This window comes from Triticum dicoccoides, chromosome 5A (genome assembly GCF_002162155.2).
Source record: "Triticum dicoccoides isolate Atlit2015 ecotype Zavitan chromosome 5A, WEW_v2.0, whole genome shotgun sequence".
NCBI classification, from domain to species: domain Eukaryota; kingdom Viridiplantae; phylum Streptophyta; class Magnoliopsida; order Poales; family Poaceae; genus Triticum; species Triticum dicoccoides.
The window spans coordinates 339,202,275-339,222,565 of NC_041388.1; the positions used below are offsets into that span (position 1 = coordinate 339,202,275).

At 45.2% G+C, this 20,291-nt stretch overlaps 3 protein-coding genes across 8 annotated transcripts; 1 reads left to right on the plus strand and 2 right to left on the minus strand.

Annotated features, from left to right (window-relative positions):
- Window positions 1-5: 5 nt before the first annotated feature.
- LOC119301378 lies at window positions 6-1,513 on the minus strand. Its single transcript, XM_037578341.1, has 4 exons — window positions 783-1,513; window positions 584-681; window positions 297-431; window positions 6-136 (listed from the first exon to the last, which is right to left on the minus strand). Exons 1-4 carry the CDS (start codon window positions 1,213-1,215, stop codon window positions 35-37), a joined length of 768 nt encoding a protein of 255 aa, XP_037434238.1. The 5' UTR covers window positions 1,216-1,513; the 3' UTR covers window positions 6-34.
- Window positions 1,514-1,737: 224 nt separating this feature from the next.
- LOC119301373 (CRM-domain containing factor CFM3, chloroplastic/mitochondrial-like) lies at window positions 1,738-6,459 on the minus strand. The gene is made up of 9 exons (XM_037578332.1): window positions 5,160-6,459; window positions 4,493-5,012; window positions 4,273-4,403; window positions 3,522-3,872; window positions 3,206-3,362; window positions 2,822-3,114; window positions 2,678-2,737; window positions 2,498-2,587; window positions 1,738-2,123 (listed from the first exon to the last, which is right to left on the minus strand). The coding sequence occupies exons 1-9, from the start codon at window positions 6,393-6,395 to the stop codon at window positions 2,040-2,042; spliced, it is 2,922 nt and encodes a 973-aa protein (XP_037434229.1). The 5' UTR covers window positions 6,396-6,459; the 3' UTR covers window positions 1,738-2,039.
- Window positions 6,460-6,469: 10 nt separating this feature from the next.
- Window positions 6,470-13,350, plus strand: LOC119301375. Of its 6 annotated transcripts, none has more exons than XM_037578339.1 (6): window positions 6,470-8,532; window positions 8,643-8,704; window positions 8,813-9,006; window positions 9,208-9,308; window positions 10,231-10,483; window positions 13,111-13,350. In XM_037578339.1, the coding sequence occupies exon 1, from the start codon at window positions 7,330-7,332 to the stop codon at window positions 8,371-8,373; it is 1,044 nt and encodes a 347-aa protein (XP_037434236.1). In that variant the 5' UTR covers window positions 6,470-7,329; the 3' UTR covers window positions 8,374-8,532; window positions 8,643-8,704; window positions 8,813-9,006; window positions 9,208-9,308; window positions 10,231-10,483; window positions 13,111-13,350. The 6 variants fall into 6 exon arrangements, with proteins under 6 accessions (XP_037434236.1, XP_037434234.1, XP_037434233.1 ...); XM_037578337.1 differs by lacking the exon at window positions 9,208-9,308 and adding an exon at window positions 9,593-9,684; XM_037578336.1 differs by lacking the exon at window positions 9,208-9,308 and adding an exon at window positions 9,593-9,652.
- The last annotated feature ends 6,941 nt before the right edge of the window (window positions 13,351-20,291 follow it).

Consider the following 20,291-nt stretch of genomic DNA (forward strand, 5'->3'; position numbering starts at 1 on the left):
CACCTACAATGGAACTTCTGTGGACTGATGAATTTCAGGGAACTTGTTGTTCCAATTCCCATTTTGCTATTCGCATTCTCCACTCCCTTTGGTCTTGTCTGCACCATGTGTTCTTCTGAAGATTTAGGTTCTCCACCTTCATATTTATCAATGCAGAAACACATCCTTTCAATGACAGCACAGAAAATGTTCTCTAGGATTTTTCTATAAGTCGCAACAAGAAATCAGAAAGTCTCAGGAGGCACACCAGCATATTTGGCACATAAGTCTATCTATACTAGATGTACGAAACCAACCTTTGTTAGATTTGTGGCCTCGCCGATCTCAATCAGATAGCCAGGAAAACTGCATTTCTTGCCGCTTCCCACACACTCCCCTGACTTGAGGTGCCTGGTCCCCAGTACTTGGCCCTCTTCATCCAGCAAAACGATCTGAAACATTTTAATTCACACGATGATTCAAGACATTTTATCACCCGAAATAAACTGATCGCATGCCAATCAGCCTATGGTTACTAACTAGCATCTCCGGCCTTCGATATACGAATGGAAAACACTTATCAGAGATGCGCATTGCATCCTACCTGCTTGGAATACAACCCAGATTGAACGAGCTTCACGAAGCCGCCGTGATACCTCTTAGCCTTCTGCGAAACCTGGGTGGTGTACATCGCGCTCCACTCTGCAAACAAAAGCGCATCCTACTCATTCAGCCCTCGGGGCAGGGCAGAGCCAGCTTGTTCAGCCTCCACAGGACATACGTAGAACAGGTGGCGCGCAAACCTTGGGACGTCGAACCGGCGGGCCTGGCACAGCCAGAGCCCGTGGCTTCAGTTTTGCCGGCGCCGGTCGTGGGTGGGTTCACGAACGCGCGGGGAGCGCAGGTGTTGGCCACGCCGTGACGCGCCCTGGCGCCGCCGCGGTAGGCGGCTCTGGGAGCGGCGGGCTCGGAGGGCCTTCCGGGGCGGGCGGCGGTGGGGACGTGCTGGGCCTCGCCGACGTCGACGAGGTGGCACGGGAACTCGACGGAGGCGCCCTCGGACACGGACTCGCCGGCGCGGAGGGACCTGGCGTCGATGGTGACGCCGGCGTCGTCGAGGAGGACGAGGCGGCGGGAGTCCGGGCGGAGGAGGAGGACCCCGTCGTGGTAGGCCTTGCGCTTCTGCCTCAGCTGCGTGGTGTACGTCGCCGCCCACCGCTGCGGCTCCGGGTCCATGGCGGACAGGCGGAGTGGGGGATCGGAGAAACTCGACGGGAATTCAAAATTCGAGACGGGGAGAAGAGGGGAGGGGAGGGAAACTCACTCACAAAGCGAGGGAAGCAGAGGGGCTGAAATGGTAAAGCACTAAAGCTCAGCCCAGCCCAGCCCAGCCCAGCACGAGACGTATTTTGTGCCAAAGAGATGGATAACACGGCCATTGTTCAGGCTACTTTCAGTAGATATTCTAAAAAAAAAGCTACTTTCAGTAGAGCGCGCCTTTCAAACGTGAGAAACGTAAGACTTTGTGGTACATTGAGTTGATGTATGTTTTCTGGAGGATTTTATTCCTTCAAAAAAATAAAACCCCGCGTGAGATTTTTGATCTGTCGTTTTATTCGTTGCAATCCATAGATAGGTTTCCTTACAATTTGCTTGCACTACATTATACAATGTAAAAGATTCTAAGATATTTTTATGGTCTCTCGGAACAGCTCTTACCCCGCTTTACAGATAAAACATGAACCAAAGTACACGGTCGAACGAAACACCAGCTTGGCCATATGTTAGAGCAAACCTTGTTTGAGTCTACATTTTGACAAGGGGCATGGAGGTGCCCGTGGCAAATGCAAAATGATGCCACTGAAGTTACATCCTCATTGGTGGTAAGGAACCATATGAACCACATACTGGCAACATCTTCAGTGGAAGGCTACATACATGCTATCGGTGTGATGTAGCAATGCCGAACTCGAAACCACACAGGCATGTGCCGACTTACCAATTGGCCACGCGAGGGAAGAACACTGGCCTGGAGCTTCATCGGTTAAAACTGCCACAACTCAGAGATATTCATTGGAATCATCGTCCGCATCGTCCTCATCGTCGCTGCCGTAAGTTTGCAGGTAAGCTTCATCCCCTTCATCCTGCGACAGCAGAAGCTACCTATCAGCCTCTTGGTTTTTAGAGGCAATCGCCCAAGCAACTTACTAAAATCATACTCCCTCCGTCCGAAAAAGGTTGTCCCTCAAATGGATGTATCTAGCACCAAGTTAGTGTTGGTGCTAGATACATCCATTTGAGGGACAAGCTTTTTCGGACGGAAGGAGCACGAGACTAATATTAGCATCTAAGATAGTACTTTCAAAAAAAAGTGAAGTGTCTGTGATACTGAGACGATATGCAAGGACACATGTACATTGCCATTGTAGAGAGTGCTTGAAAGGAATCACTCTAGCTTGCAGGAAACGATTCTCTAATCAAGTATTTTGCTAAGCCAGCCTGGTCATGAATGATTTACCTGTATATTATCATCATCTGAAGACAAATCGTCCTCAACTGTTTGGAGTAACTCTGCATCCTGTTTTCTCCCAGCAGCCCTCATCTGTACCTGATGATGATAACAAAGGTGTAGCGCATCATCAAGAAGTGTTAACATGGAAAAATTAGATTCGATGAAATCAGATATAAATTGCCTTACAAGCTGTGATTTCAACTTCCAGATCTTGTGTCGCAGAACTGAGATATGATGGTTTAATGCCTGAAAATGTTCAGCCATCCGATATATAAAAGGTAGGTACAAATTGTACAAAAAGAGGAGGATCAGAGTTTACGGTTGAGTTACCTCTCGTCTTTGGAGCTCAATGGACCGTGCCATTGCTCTTCTCCTTGTCAATAGGTTCCGTGGCTTTAAAACTTGGGGCCTTTTATAGTTCTTACCACGGTAGAAAATGATTGAATATCCTTTTGTTGTCTTGTCAAGTGCAATGAGCACACCTCCACTCTCAGCTTCTAGAGAGATTGCAATATGTTTAACTTGTTCAAAGGTCTTTCCCTTCACAACAATTTTGACCAATTCTCGATGCTTCCAATGAAAGTGCATGTTTTGCACAGTACCATCAAAAACTTCCCGCCTGCCTACGAAATTTTAACAAACAGAGGTAAATCATGAGATGTTCACCCTATGCCTCCTACATTGCAACTTCTATGTGAAAAGTTTCGGTTGTACCAAGCATCAAAAAGGCCTTCATTTTCAGGCCAATTCTGCGGAATAGGAAACGCTCCTCGTCTGTAATAGTTTCCAGATCCGTTGGAAGCTCTGCTGGAGAGAGATATTCCTGAACTTTCGCCAAAGCCATCTCTGCTTTTGCAACCTTTGTTTTCGCCTGGACATACATAAGAGTTGTTATTAATTTTTATTATATATAGACTGCAATTAGATTTTCTAAATATGGAGAGAGAAAGTGTAATGCTGCCTCGGAAATGAACAATGAAAATAGGAAAATATAGACTTCCCCTCTACATGTATATTTTGAAGAACATACCAAAATCAGTTTTCTCTTCATGTTCTTCAAAAGAGAGGTATGTTTGGCCAAAATCAAACGATTATTCTCCTTTTTCCTCAGCTCGTCATTAAGTGAATCTCCCCATCGAGATGTGGCTTCTCTAGTTTCTGCAAGAGTGCCAGCAACTAGAGGATTCTTTAATGCTTTGGGGATGGGAGTAATTGAGGCTGATGCTTTAAGCCTGGCCAGCTCTTCCTGTTCCTGCTGAGTAATTGCGTGTTGTTGCTGTTCCACCAAGACCTTCCTTACTTTAGGAGTCACGAAGTCATTTCCCCTATAGAAATTAATATACTCCTTGTTCCTCGAAACAAGTACTCCTCCTGTCAATTTCTGCATGTGTTTTGTTACAAAGATTCAAGACACACGTTCTCATGAAAAAACATGCATAGGCTGTAACGTGAGCAGGGACACAATGATCATATTCAGAGTTCAAAACATACTTCAGAAGAATCAACAGGGGAAGATAAAACATTGCACAGTACGAAAAGGAGATACAACAACAAATATATCCATTCATGGAATTGCTTTCTCAGCAACTCACTCTTCAAGGTTTCAAACAGTATGATTTATGCAATAAATATCGAATCAGTCATAAGGGGCAATTGGTAACATACTGCATCCTCATAAAAAAAAGTAAGCAAAAGCAGAAAATCTGCATATAAAGCAATCTCATGTGATTTTAAGCATTTAGATAATGTGGTATAATGATCTTTAAATATGTCCAATTTACCTTGATTTCCTCCGCCATTCTATCGTTGCATGTGTTTGGCACCCCCCTCTTGATGGCAATCTTTACAATAGAACTTTTCTCCCATACTTTAACAATAGCAGCAGCTAAGCCTTGGTGTTCCCTGTTTCTCCCTGTCCACAAATATGTAAAAAAGTGTGAAGAAATAATTGAAGCTTAAGTACAAGTAATTACAAGCAAGCAACTTCACAAACTCCAGTACCTAGAGCGAAATGTGGAGCAGTTTGTCTAGCAAGTCTACGCAAAGCTGTCATTTCCTTATCTTTCAAACTAATTTTAGTCCTATAAGGAAGTTGCCTAAATGGTGGCTTGTACCCTGGAACTAAACCAGGAAGCAAGTCAGCATCCACAGGGACGGGGCTGCGACCAGACCAATCCTTGTAGCGTGGTCCCAACTGATCCAAGAAGCTATTGATATCAAACGTTTCCGTAGCTTCTTGAGAGAAATTCATGACAGATGTCGATCTTTTCACATCCTCTGCACTTGACTTTTGCGAATTACGCTCAACAACTGGCTTTTGCAAATCATGCTCAACAGTTGGCTTTTGCAAGTCATGCTCTTCAGAGCTGGGTACAACACCAATGGCATCGCCAGCATTTTCGGATGAATCAACTTCCGCAATTTTGGCATATGACTGCACGCATCGAAGGTTGTAGTTCATTCCTCGGTATAAGACAATCGACCTCCCTGACCTCCATATCACAGTTCCTCCAGTCCTGTCCTGATTGACAATAACAAAGACCACAAATGCCTATCAGATTTCACTGAACTGAAAGCATCGTAAAACAATAACACATGCTTTTGCTCAATCTGTGGCTGTAGTGATAAGGCAAATCAAAGGGGTGAAGAAGGCCAATGCCACAGGTACCTCTAGTATCTCATGGGTTCTCTTCATGTTCAGGCTCGGAGGCCCTTCAAACCTCATCTTGACCACCTCGTCCACCTTCCATTTACTGTGGATGTTCTCCACAATGGCATGTGTAACCCCTCCTGGACCAACCCTCATCCTCTCCTTCATCCTCAATGCCGCGTCTCTAAGCCTCCGCAGCTCTGGTTCTGGTATAGTCCTCTCTGCCAACTTGGTGTTGCTATGCCTCCCTCGCTTGTCACCATCGAACGCATTCCCCTCCTCCCTCTCCCATGGGAGGAGCACAGAACCCAGCTTCTGGACAAAATCTTCCCCTTCGGAGCTCCCAATTGTGGCACTTTCCTCCATCGAATTCCTGAGTGTGTTGACAATTGAGCTTACACTGCTTCGCCTAATACTCCTGTCGAACCCACTGCCTGTGGAACTTTGGTCCTCCAGTATAGAGTCCAGCGGAAAAGAAGAACTTGCTGTCGGCGCAGCAGGATCCTCATCCTCATACAATTCCTCTTCTAAGTTCACTGCCATTGGCTCTTCTTCCAATACCTCACTGTTGTCCACCCATTCTTCGTCTTCATCCTCCGAATCTAGCTCATCATCGAACACACCACTCCTGACAGCCTCTTCCTCGTCTCCACCCACCGGACCCGAGAGCGGCCCGTCGACGACGGTGGGTCCTTCTTGCCCGTGCATCCACGGCGCGGAGAACGGCCGGGTCCCGAGCAGGTAGTTCGGTTGGGGACGCGACTCTTCATCCCGGTCCTGGGCCGCCTCGCCGTGTGCCACGCCGTCATTGCCCTTGTCCTTGCCCTCTCCGACACCGCCGCCGCCATCCTCCGAGGAGTCGTAGTCGAAGTACTCGACGATGGACCGCAGCGTGGCGCTACTGGGCTCATGATCCTCCGCGCGCTCGTCTTCTCGGTGAGCCGGCTGCGGCTGCTGCCGCTGCCAGGGGAAGGAGGCGCGCTGGGAGGGCGCCCTCACGGACCAGCGGCGGAGGGCCTGCTCCTCGAAGCTCGGCTTCAGGTTCCTCCTCTTCTTATTCTTCCTTATCTCCGTGCCGCCGTCTAGCGCCGGCGCCTCGTACGGCGAGGAGGTGGACGGGGAGGGCGCCGAAGCGGGAGGGCGAGGGGAGGAGACGCTGCTGATGCAGGTGGCGCGCCGCGGCCGCGTCGATCGGAGGGTGGATGGGAAGGGGGGTTTGGGTGAGAGGGCCGGGGGCGGGAAGAGCAGTGCCATTGGAGGGAGGAGCAGAGCTTTGGGGACGGAGTGAGGGAGGAGATGACGAAACGAGGAGGATATCGTGGGTTTACCTTGTTGGACCTTGCTTGGGCCCCCGGCGTCTTCTTCTTGTGCCTGTTGGGAGTATCATCGTCCCTGGCTTCCCTCAAAATCTGCGAAATCTCTACCCTAATGAAGCAGTTGGTGGTCTTGCTTCTAGATTTTTCTTAATCCCATCTTTCCTGGGTTTTTTGATACCTCCTCCCATCTCTGACTTATCCACCACAAACCGAAAAAACCTTCTCCTGAGGCCCCAACCCGCACCCACCCACGTACAAAAAATAGACCTACAAAGGTTAACCAACGAAAAAAGACCTACCAAGGTTAACCAGCCAAAAAAAACCTAAACCTATCGCCCGCACGTACGAGCGACCTCTATGCCCTCGAGCGAGGTCTCCCTTCGCCGCCGCCCTTCATCCCTTCGCCGCCGCGCTTCACTCGCCGCCCTCCATCCATGAATCGTACGCACGAACGAGCGAAGCCTGCGTGCCCTCGAGCGAGAGCCACCCTCGCACATCAAGCCGCCGCCGATCCATCCCTTCGCCGCCGCCCTCGCCCATCAAACCGCCGCCGATCCATCCCTTCGCCGCCGCCCTCGCCCATCAAGCCGCCGTCGATCCCTGGCTACTTCGATGGGAGCCATCGATCTTCTTCAGGAGACGGCGCCGATCCCGTTGAGGAGCCGCCGCCGACCACGTCCAGGATCCGACACCGATCCCCTTCAGGAGCCGACGCCGATCCCCTGAGTCCGTGGCGCTGGCCAGGCTCCAGACTAAACCCGGGCAAACGCCGGGCCGGGCCGGGTTTCGGGCCGGGCTTGTAAAAGCCCGACCTTCATTTCTCAAGCCCGAGCCGAAATACTCCTTGTTTTCAAGCCCGAGCCCGGCCCGAAATGAAGCCCGAAGCCCGAAAGCCCGGCACGAACGCTATTTTTCAGTGTACGCACGTGCAAGCCCGGCCCGAAGCCCGAAAGCCCGGCCCGAAATACATGAAAAGTGAAGCCCGAGCCCGGCCCGAACTATCTTTCGGGCTGCAAAACAAGGCCCGAACCCGGCCCGAATGTGAAGCCGGCCCGGGTTTTTTGGGCCGGGCTCGGGCCGGGTCGTCGGGCCGGGCTGTCCATGACCGGGTTTACTCCAGACCGATGGACACGCCTGCTCGCCGCTCCTCGGGGCCAGCCCCTCCCGCCGCGCCGGATCACGCATCGGCTTGGGGACCCCTCAGGGATGCCGCCCCACACCCATCTGATGCCAGCACCCCTCCCGCCATGCTGCCCTTCTGCTCCGCCGCGCCCACCCCATGCTCCCCCCTCTGCCCAGTGACCGCCGGCGCGTGGGCGCTGCGGAGGGTCGAGGCCGGCGCGCTCAGGTCCTTCCCCGCCGACCCGCTCGTCACGCAGGCGGTGCCCGACCGCTCGCTCTTCTCCGACTCCGCCATCTTCTCCCCTACGCCGGCGCGCCCGACGACATCGTGCCGGGGTTGCCTCGGCCGCCGAGCTGCCCGACCCTCTCTGGCGCGCCGGGGTCGACCCGCCGTTGATGCCCGTCTCCGCCGTCGACCTGGCCGCGGACGCTGTGGTCGGTGCGGTCACCGACGATGCCGCGCAGCAGGCCTGATGGACGCGGAGATGCCCACCACATTCCCGGCCGACGCGACCGGCGTCGAGGAGTCCGTGGCCAGGTTCATCGACAAGCTCAGCAAGCAGATATTCCAGGCGGAGGACGCTCTCACCGAAGGCTACGACAAGCTCAGGCTGTCGGCGTACGACGCTCTCGGGGCCTACAGGAAGGCGATAAGGGGAGTCGCTGGTAGCCTCACGTCCTCGGTGGCAGCCACCAAGAAGCAGGCCGCTGGTGGGGTCCCGGACGTTTCCGGTGGATTTCAGGATAAGGTGGCCGGAGCTGGTGCCGTGGCGACTGATGTTCAATTGTTGTAGCAGAGGATTCACTCACTGGGCAGTGCAACCACGTCGTCCCTCGTATACTACTATGGCTCGGCCAAGTCGTCGTTGCCACCAAATGTTAAAGATTTGCTGAACTCATCCGAGGAGAAAGCTAACATAGTATTGCCACCAATTGGAAGTGCCCTCCAACAGGTATATTTGTGCCAAGTCTCCCCTTAAGACACTCCTAGCAGTAAATCTATAAATTGTTGAGCCAATTGTTGCTGAGGCCACTGAAAATATTCTGACATGGAATGCTTCAGGTATACATTATCATAGAAGGCATGAAATTTTGGCTGATTGGCTGCATGTCGCTTCGGATTTGGTACTATCTCCATCTCTCTCTCTCTCTCTCTCTCTCTCACACACACACACACACACCACTTTCTCTCCGTCTCTCTCTCTCAGTTTCTGCGTGTGCTTGCTGACGCAGGTGCATGTGTGTGTGCGCGCGCGTGTGATGTGCCGCTGACCGCTGTTGTGTGTGCTTGTGGCGATGCTGCCTGTGAGTGTGATTTTTGCCGCTATCCTGCGTGATTCTTGGTGCCTCGAGGATGAGAGGAAGCCACCCAGAAAATGGCCAGAAGGAAGCACCATATGTGCAGGTGTGCTCATGTGTGTTAGAAAGTGAGTTTGTGCTTCTAATTTCCTAAACATTCCTGTTACAAACAGAAAACAGCTATGGTTGATGATAATAATTATTGGTGAACATTGTTATTGGTAAACCTGCAAACCTGCATGATGTCCATCTTCCTCTTCTTCCTGTTGCAACTATTGATGGCCATTATTATTGCAATTTTATCCTAATTTATGTTCAACTATTACCAGGTTCTTTGATTGAATCCTAATTCAAACTTCTAACACACGCAATACTTTTTGAGCAATTATAAGATGATGCATACTCTGACAGTGCTTTGGCCACATAAAAGGTAAATCCATCATTGTGGAGATGTCAAAGACATCACAAAAACAAGCATCTGAACTTTCTTTTTGGAATGAAACAAAGATGCAGACTAACAATATTATGTTTTTTTTGACATCAACCAATATGATGGGTTGGTTCAGGACTTCAGTTATATATCACCAATATAACAATCTATTAACCATAGCAATTGTTACTTTTTTTAGCTACTCTCAAATGCTTCTCTATTTTAAATACGTAATAAATGTTGTCACAAACACCCTATTTCCGCCGCACTGACGGCTGTGGCAGGAAGGAGCCCACCGTCGGCATCTCCCATGGCCGAGAAGACCGAGGACCCAGCGCCCTCAAGTACGATGGAGTTCTTTCTGTTGCGACTTATGGTGATGACTGAGGAGTTTTGAGATCAATCTCGATCTGCATATGACCGTGACCATGAGGCGAACCTGGTTGCGCTTAGAGACAATTGATTAATGGAGATCCTCCGGCCATCGAGCTCCTAAAGGACACCTAGGCTAGAAATCCACGCTTGTCCATACCGCTTGCCTTTTAGGCCGAACAACCTCGTGAACTTCGACCCCATCATGCTGTAAATATAAATAGTTTACAAATTAACTAAGTTTTTAGATTGGATATGGGTCTTGGCGCAGTGGTAAAGCTGTTGCCTTGTGACCATGAGGTCATGGGTTCAAGTCCTAGAAACAGCCTCTTACAGAAATGTAGGGAAAGGCTGCGTACTATAGACCCAAAGTGGTCGGACCCTTCCCTGGACCCTGCGCAAGCGGGAGCTACATGCACCAGGTTGCCCTTTTTTTTAGATTGGATATTATTCCACATCTATGCATATATTTTTTTCTTACTGTGGTATATATCTAACACTAGAAAATGAGTTGTTGAAATATTTTATACTAATAATCATTGGTCTATAGGACAAGGACTCGGCGGATGATTCCTCCTTGACTTTCTACCAGCTGCGCCCTGACTGCGTTCACAGCGTCCCCACGCCGTGTTCAAGACCAAGTTCTAACCCACATATCCAATCTCCCTCCATGGATCTCGCCTCTCATTGACCAAGAGCAACAATTCAACTCAATTTGAGATTTACAAAAGAGATGGACCTAGAGCAAACAACCTGCGAGGCTTGGTTCGTGTCCATCGACAACGTTGCTGCCGTATGTCAAGGTATGTAGCGGCAGCTTTTGTTATCCTTTCCACACCAGCAAATGTCAGAATTTATCATGTGGGCAGTTTTTTTACTGTAGTATGAGTACAAGGTTCAGGGAAGTTCAGTCATTTAGTGGTTGTTTGGATAGCGATGATTAGCCATGAGTTTATAGAAAATAGGTTTTTAGCCGATTTTATGTAAAATCAGTTTTACTAGTTTGTTTTTGACTAATCAGTTTATGAGCAATCACGTTTGGAGTAAGAGAAGTTAACGCTGGCTTCTCTTGTTTCTTGTTTGGATATGTATCTCTCCGGTGAGATCCCGTGAGATGAGGAAGGAGCAGGCTGCCAGAAAAGAACGGGATGGCCTGAGTCCGTTAGGATCCAGTATTTACAAAACGGGTTTATAGGAAAACTACTAATTCTCGTTTTTCCATAAACTTGAAATTCTGGGTTTCTGAGAACCACGTTTTTTATATCTATGGATTAGTTGGAACAGCCAAACAAGATTTTATTCGGTTAGACGGTTTTTCTAATTTGTAGAGATTGCGTTTTGTATATTCTATCCATCCAAACAACCCCTTAGTATCTCACAGATTGTCTAGGCTTTAAATTTAAGAGATGATTTGGAAGCTCAACATAGAAACTTATTTAGTCAAATGCAGATTACATATTAAACGCCTTTTCAAAGCAAGTATGGAAGAAAATGTGGTGACCTCTCCATGAGGAAATTTAATATAACAGTTTCTTTGACTTGAAGGAATATTTGCAGATTTTAATCTATAGAAAGTTTGAGGGTATCCTCAAGTTAACACACTTGATTCTTACTGCTGCTTATGCATCCCTGAACTTCAGTTAAATTTATGATTATCTGGATATTTCCTATACTTTATCAAGTGTAGGGTTCTTAAAATAAGGACAGACATTTGTTTCACCTTTTGTAGTTCATCATAATAGCATATTATTTTAAAAAATGGCAAATTGCCAAGTACAGTTCTGAAGCGGAGAGTTACTTATGTATTTTTTTATTCATGAATGACATGATCAAGGAGTCAGGTGTGAAAATGCTTTATAAATCAGGTGAGACAACATGCTAAAATTTTGTGGCGATTAGTGAAGGAAAGAACCATGTACTCTTGTTTCAAGTAGACTTCATCGCCTTATTGTTAGAGTCAGCTTCACCTCCTATTGTTATATTCTTGACGTGAATATTATGCCCCATGGTGATATCCCATGGTGTATGCTCTTTGCGGATGATGTGGTGCTAGTTGACGATAGTCGGACGGGGGTAAATAGGAAGTTAGAGTTATGGAGACAAACCTTGGAATCGAAAGGGTTTAGGCTTAGTAGAACTAAAACCGAGTACATGATGTGCGGTTTCAGTACTACTAGCTGTGAGGAGGAGGAGGTTAGCCTTGATGGCCAGGTGGTACCTCGGAAGGACACCTTTCGGTATTTGGGGTCAATGTTGCAGGAGGATGGGGGTATTGATGAAGATGTGAACCATCGAATCAAAGCCGGATGGATGAAGTGGCGCCAAGCTTCTGGCATTCTCTGTGACAAGAGAGTGCCACAAAAGCTAAAAGGCAAGTTCTACAGGACGGCGGTTCGACCCGCAATGTTGTATGGCGCGGAGTGTTGGCCGACTAAAAGGCGACATGTTCAACAGTTAGGTGTGGCGGAGATGCGTATGTTGAGATGGATGTGTGGCCACACGAGGAAGGATCGAGTCCGGAATGATGATATACGAGATAGAGTTGGGGTAGCACCAATTGAGGAGAAGCTTGTCCAACATCGTTTGAGATGGTTTGGGCATATTCAGCGCAGGCCTTTAGAAGCTCCAGTGCATAGCGGACGGCTAAAGCGTGCGGAGAATGTCAAGAGAGGGCGGGGTCGACCGATTTTGACATGGGAGGAGTCCGTTAAGAGAGACCTGAAGGATTGGAATATCGACAAAGAGCTAGCTATGGACAGGGGTGCGTGGAAGCTTGCTATCCATGTGCCAGAGCCATGAGTTGGTTGCGAGATCTTATGGGTTTCACCTCTAGCCTACCCCAACTTGCTTGGGACTAAAGGCTTTGTTGTTGTTGTTGTTGTTGTTGTGAATATTATGCCCCCCACCCCCCACTCCCCATTTATGTTGTTGAAAATGGCAATCGCTTGATCTTTGAATCATGCAGCTGCCTATCTACAAATCATAAATGAACAAATAAAACGTACTGATATATCCAAATAGTTGAGTATCCTGCTTGTAGAATTTGTTCCTATTTATCCTTTTGTCATTTTTACATATGGGCATCCGGTGTTTGCGGTATCTCAAAGTTTACATTTTTAAGTTGATATATTGTACACGTCGGAATTTTGTGTTGTGCCTCAAAGTTTGCCCTTTTTACAAGTAGATGTATTTTAGTTATAGATACATCCCTTGTTGTCCATTTTGATGACAAGTATTTTCGGATGGAGGGAGTAATATATTGTGTATTTTGTTGATGATTTGTTGCTGAGATATATTCCAAGTGATAATCATACATTATATGTTTGCTCCTCCATGTTAGGAGAGGAATGGAAATATGGTTAAATTCTAAATATGATATTACACAGCATGACCAAAATATCACATCTTATTAATCCCTTTCTCTTGGCAGTGTGCTACATCTGGTCGCTCAAGGCCAAGGAGGTGATGAAAGGCTTCTTGATAAGTTTTTAGCTGTCTGATTCAAATCCATATAGCTTGCGAGATGATGGCATAGTATTATCTGACATTTTATCTGTATTTGATTAAATGTCTTTCCCTTTAAGAAATATAGTGCAATGGAATTGAATTTTAGAAACAACCGTTGGTTACTATTATTTGTGAATTCTATTTAACGCTTCACGATTTTTTCCCGGTTCCAGTTCTTGTAAAGGATATGATAATCATTTAAACAAAGTTGTCAAACTTAAAGAAAAAGAATCTTCAACTACTGAAAAACATTAAGGATTTGCACATTTGTGCTTGATCATGAAGTGAAATGGACCACAAAGGGACATTTTAACTTGTTTTATTGAGAGGGCATGAGAGGTCTGGAGGGATCATCTTCCTTGGCCCATGATAATACAAAAGGTGTCTTTATATATGTGTTTGTTTTCATAGAGTATGAGAGATGGAGATGAATTATGTCGACGTTCAAAAAGAATATTTGAAGACCCTTGGATTTTTTTATGGCAGCGCACAGGCACCTTTCAAAGACAAGGGTCTTGACTTATGGCATTGCACGTGCACCTAATATACTAAATTCAGCTTTGACCTTATCATTTGTTTGATTCATTTATATGCATGCATTGTAGCCCGTAGCAAAGCACGGGCGTTCTACTAGTCACTAATTAAGAAGTACTCAGCGCGCCACTTGTCGCGATCTGGGAGTTTTTCTTTTTTTCGTAGATCCGTTTATTCAAAACGTTTTATCTTTTAAACCGTGCGTCCAAATCTCGAACCGTTTTCATCATTGGATTCCTCGCGGCGATATCTTCAAAACTAGATACCAAGTTGATAGGTTTTGACGAACTTTAAAAAAAAAACCGGATGAAAAAACCGGGTGAAAAAACCAAAGCGGGAGCACGGTTTTTTTCCCTTCTCGAAAGAGGCACGCCTGTGCCTCTCGCGAAATCACATCCGTACCTCTTGTGAAAGCAAAACGGTGACTCTCGTGAAAGGAAAAAAATAGAAAATGTGTTTTTTTCCCATTTCCGAAAGGCACGGCCGTGACTCTCACGAAAGCAGCAAAACCGTGACTCTCGTGAAAGAAAAAAAAACAGAAACACGTATTTTTTCCCTTTCCGAGAGGCACGGCCGTGACTTTCGCGTAAGCACAACCGTGCCTCTCGCGGAAGCAAAACCGTGACTCTCACGAAAGAAAAAAAAACAGAAAACGTGTTTTGTTTTTCCCTTTCCGAGAGGCACGGCCGTGACTCTCGCGAAAGCACAACCGTGTCTCTCGCGGAAGCAAAACCATAACTCTCGCGAAAGAAAAAAAAATAGAAAACGTGTTTTTTCCGTTTTTGAAAGGCACGGCCGTGACTCTCGATAAAGCACAATCGTGCCTCTCGCGGAAGAAAATCCGTGACTTCCGCGAAAAAAAAGAAAACACGTTTTTTCGCGTAATTTTTTTTTTCGAATTTTTTTATCGAAAGCTAAGAAAGACCGGGGGAAAATCAAAACGTCAAAAAAAACATTTAAAAAGCCAAAAATGCGTGCGAACAAATTAAAAAAATAAAATCCGAAGGGAGTGTCCAGAGCGCGATACGTGACGAATGGCTGAGAGCGCGTCAAGTGGCGCCGATCGTTGCGAGACTCCGGAAGGAGCGCTCGTTAACTAGTTGCTCCCCAAAATCTGGGAGAATCTTGTAAAAGAATTGGGCTATAGATCCTTTTCCTAAAGAAATAAAATTATATATAGGTCAACCTCCTAATCGGGACAAATATCTTAAGTTTCCCCGCAAAAAAATACTCTGTATATCTTAAGTCACTACTAAACTCCTTGGGAATGGAGCCTCCTCATGTAGAAAAAAAATAATGGAGCCTCCTGATGCATCGAAGTAATTGCATTCGTGAGTGAATTGGTTGTGCGATGCGGTTGAGCCTATCCGTAAGTGAATGTAGCGATCCTACATTGATCCATAGACAAATCTTTAAAATCGTGACCATTTTTTAATTCATGAATATTTTTCAAATTTGTGAACATTTTCTGAAATTCGGGGAAGTTCTTTTGAAATCTGGAAATATTTTCTAAATTCGTGAGCATCTTTTAAAATTAGAGGACATTTCTGAAATTTTTGGGAAGAATTTTTGAAATTCAATAATATTCTACAAATTGTATAAAATTTTAAATTCACGGGTATTTTTTCAAGTATGTAAATGTTTTTAACAATGTTTGCAAAAATTGTGGACATTATTTTATATTTTAGAAACATTTTAAATATTCTCTCTATTTTTCTATTTGTCCTTCCTCTTTGTTACTTTTCTTCGCTTCTATTTGGAGAGCCCTATGTGAATGTCGTGATGTATTTAAGCTCAGGATTATCATCGAATTGGCATTGGGAATGAGACAAGCTATTTTGGCGATAATTGTATCCCTACGGATTTCAAGTTAAGGCTGGTGTATCTGATTTCTTCTCATCCACCTCAGAGGGTTAGTGAACTAATTGATGATGCGACATGCTCATGGGATAGTACTATGATTCATGCCCACCTACTTCTGATGGATGAAGACGCCGTCCTGAATATACCCTTGAGTATGGTTACCCAGGACGACACATGGGCTTGGCATTATGAGAAGACAGGGAGATTCTCGACCAGATCGGCTTATAGATTGCTGGTAGACACAAAATCTCAAAGAGAGGCTTGGCTGGAGAACAAGTAGGGGAATTCAGATGTGCAATGATCAAGGAAAAGTTGGACCAAACTTTGGAGTATTGATGTTTCTTCTAAGGTGAAGATGTTTGTTTAGCAGTTAGTAAAAATATCATTGCCAACGACAAATGTTATGGCGCATCGAAACATGATGGACTTGGATCACATTGCTGCGAGTAAGCAACTGTCTGAGACACCGAGTTTATCATTGACTCTCGGCCTTGACTTCAACCTGTTGGAACTAGAGGTACACAAACACTAACGCCAAATGAAAATGCTCTACTGCGCACGCGAGATCATACTACTGGAAATAGATCACGAGATCGGGTTTATCACTAGACGCGCAATCATCACAGCGAAAATAGAGTTGGTGATCTCCCGCGAACAACTCCCCACGGATCCCTCAAACAGACCCTTACGGTTCCCTCGAACAATTCGTCCAAGCACCGCAGATGCGATGCCTCCAAGGTATCCACACGTACGGGGGGCAGCGTCGGGCGGCGAACTGCTAGGTCCGGATGCTTGATATTGGGGCATGGGGAGCGGCGCCGGCGGTTGTCCAAGGAGGACAAAGATCAAACCTAAGTGGTGTGCCCACTCCCTTTTATATAGACCTTCGAGGTGGGCTCAACACTTGAGCCCCACTAGAAGTCCATACCCATTTTCCACTCATATCCAATCCAAATAAGCCGCTGCCCCTTAAGTGTGCGATCTTATAGGTTCACATACACATGGACAAGACCAGAGTCGATAGTTGGTAGCGGCTCCTAGCAGAACGTGCCAACTCTCATGTGTGCGTAAAGTCGTTCGATGAACCTCGACAATGTGTCATATTGTGACGCTCCCGTTTATAATCGTGCACTAATCATCCACTCAACATGCACCATCACAAACGGTGACTCCACGTTAATATCACAACCTAACTCTACGACACAAATTAAACATAAATCTTTATATACAAATCCATGTCACGAGGACCCATATTAACAATACATATAGCAAGTTAGGTCTGGGTACAGACAATGTTAGAGAAGTTTTGTCTTAAGAAGACTGAGCATAACAATGACACTAGATCGAAAAGGCGCAAGCCTCCTGATACGTCTCCATCGTATCTACTTTTCCAAACACTTTTGCCCTTGTTTTGGACTCTAACTTGCATGATTTGAATGGAACTAACCCGGACTGACGTTGTTTTCAGCAGAATTACCATGATGTTATTTATGTGCAGAAACAAATGTTCTCGGAATAACCTGAAACTTTACGGAGCCACTTTTTAGAAAATATAAAAAATACCTGCCAAAGATGAAGGCCAGGGGGCCACCACCTGTCCACGAGGGTGGGGGGCGCGCCCCCCTACCTCGTGGGCCCCCTGATGCCTCTCCGACTCCAACTCCAACTCTATATATTGTGTTTCGGGGAGAAAAAAATCAGAGAGAAGAAATCATCGCGTTTTACGATATGGAGCCGCCGCCAAGCCCTAAAACCTCTCGGGAGGGCTGATCTGGAGTCCGTTCGGGGCTCCGGAGAGGGGAATCCGTCGTCATCATCATCATCATCAACCATCCTCTATCACCAATTTCATGATGCTCACCGCCGTGCGTGAGTAATTCCATCGTAGGCTTGCTGGATGGTGATGAGTTGGATGAGATTTATCATGTAATTGAGTTAGTTTTGTTAGGATTTGATCCCTAGTATCCACTATGTCCTGAGATTGATGTTGCTATGACTTTGCTATTCTTAATGCTTGTCACTAGGGCCTGAGTGTCATGATTTCAGATCTGAACCTATTATGTTTTCATCAATATATGAGAGTTCTCGATTCTATCTTGCAAGTCTATAGTCACCTATTATGTGTTATGATCCGTTAACCCCGAAGTGACAATAATTGGGATACTTACCGGTGATGACCGTAGTTTGAGGAGTTCATGTATTCACTATATGTTAATACTTTGTTCCGGTTCTCTATTAAAAGGAGGTCTTAATATCCCTTAGTTTCTGTAAGGACCCCGCTGCCACGGGAGGGTAGGACAAAAGATGTCATGCAAATTCTTTTCCATAAGCACGTATGACTATATTCGGAATACATGCCTACATTACATTGATGAACTGGAGCTAGTTCTGTGTCACCCTAGGTTATGACTGTTACATGATGAACCACATCCGGCATAATTCTCCATCACTGATCCATTGCCTACGAGATTTCCATATATTGTTTTTCGCTTATTTACTTTTCCGTTGCTATTGCTATCATCACTACAAAATACCAAAAACATTACTTTTACTACTGTTACCTTTTGCTACCGTTACCACTACTATCATATTACCTTGCTACTAAACACTTTGCTGCAGATATTAAGTTTCCAGGTATGGTTGAATTGACAACTCAGCTGCTAATACTTGAGAATATTCTTTGGCTCCCTTTGTGTCGAATCAATAAATTTGGGTTGAATACTCTACCCTCGAAAACTGTTGCGATCCCCTATACTTGTGGGTTATCAAGACTATTTGCCGGCACCATTGCCGGGGAGCATAGCTCTATTCTTTGAGTCACTTGGGATATATATCTGCTTATCATTATGAAGAACTTGAGAGATCCAAAAACCAAGATCTATCCCTCAACTACGAGGGGAGGTAAGGAACTGTCATCTAGCTATGCACTTGATTCACCTTCTGTTTTGAGTAAGCTTGCGACACCTACACCTGCTTCTGCTATTCGTTCTGATATGTCGCATGTTATTGATGATGCCACTTCTGCTATGCATGATACTTATGATGAAACTACTTCTATGCCTGATACTACTCTGCCACTTAGTGATTTTCTTGATGAACAAATTGCTAGGGCTAGAGAGATTGAGAATATTGAATCTGATAATACTGATGAAATTGATGATGAAGACTTGCCTGTTATTTCTGAGGGTTATGTTTTTGATCAACAAGCTTCTTTAGCTATTTTAGCTTGCAAAGATAGTTATGAACTCAAAAGGTTATTAGCTAAACGGAATAAGCAATCCCTAAATGCTAGAATGAAACCTGACCCTGCTTTTGCTACTTCACCAATCTGTGTTACTGATAAGGATTATGAATTCTCTGTTGATCCTGATATAATTACTTTGGTTGAATCTGATCCTTTTCATGGTTATGAATCTGAAACTGTTGTGGCACATCTTACCAAATTAAATGATATAGCCACCCTGTTCACTAAAGATGAGAGAACTCGTTACTTTTACATCCTTAAAATATTTGCGTTCTCATTAAAGGGTGATGCTAAGATATGGTTTAATTCTCTTGATCCTGATTATGTGCGTAGTCCCCAGGATATGATTTACTACTTCTCTGCTAAATATTTCCCTGCTCATAAGAAACAAGCTGCTTTAAGGGATATATATAATTTTGTGCAAATTAAAGAAGAGAGTCTCCCACAAGCTTGGGGGAGGCTTCTCCAATTACTTAATGCTTTGCTTGATCATCCTCTTAAGAAAAATGAAATACTTGATATCTTTTATAATGGACTAACTGATGCCTTCAGAGATTACCTGGATAGTTGTGTTGGTTCTGTTTTCAGGGAAAGAACACCAGATGAAGCTGAAATTCTATTGAATAATATGTTGGCAAATGAAAATAATTGGACATCTTCGGAGCCAGTTCCTGAGCCTATTCCTAAACCAACTCCGAAGAAGAGGGGTATTCTATTTCTCAGCCCTGAAGATATGCAAGATGCAAAGAAATCTATGAAAGAAAAAGGTATTAAAGCTGAAGATATTAAGAATTTACCTCCTATTGAAGAAATACATGGTCTTAATTTACCGCTTGTTGAAGAAATATATGATCTTAATCTTTTACCTATTGAAGAAACTCATGGTCTTGATAACCCGACACAGGTAGTAAAGGTAAATTCTCTCTATAGATATGATAAAGCTGAAATCCCATTTACTAAGTTTGCTAGCCCATGCTTAGATGAGTTTGATAAATTTATGGCTAAGCAAGAAGATTTTAATGCTTATTTTGGTAGACAATTGAAATACAATTCAAATATGCTTGGACACTTGGGTGATTATATGGCTAATGTCAAAGGTGAACTTAAACTTATTAGTAAACATGCTTCTATGGTTACCACTCAAGTAGAACAAGTACTTAAGGCTCAAAATGATTTGCTCATTGAATTGAATAGTAAGAATAATGATAATGTTGTTAGAGTTATGACTAGAGGTGGTAGAATGACTCAGGAACCTTTGTATCATGAAGGCCATCCTAAAAGAATTGAGCAAGATTCTCACAGAAATAATATAGATGCACCTAGTTCTTCTAAAAAGAAGAAAAAGAAAAATGATAGGACTTTGCATGCTTCTAGTGAACCTATTACTAAAACAACTGAGAATCCAAATGATATTTCTATTTCTGATGCTGAAACACAATCTGGTAATGAACCTGAAACTAGTG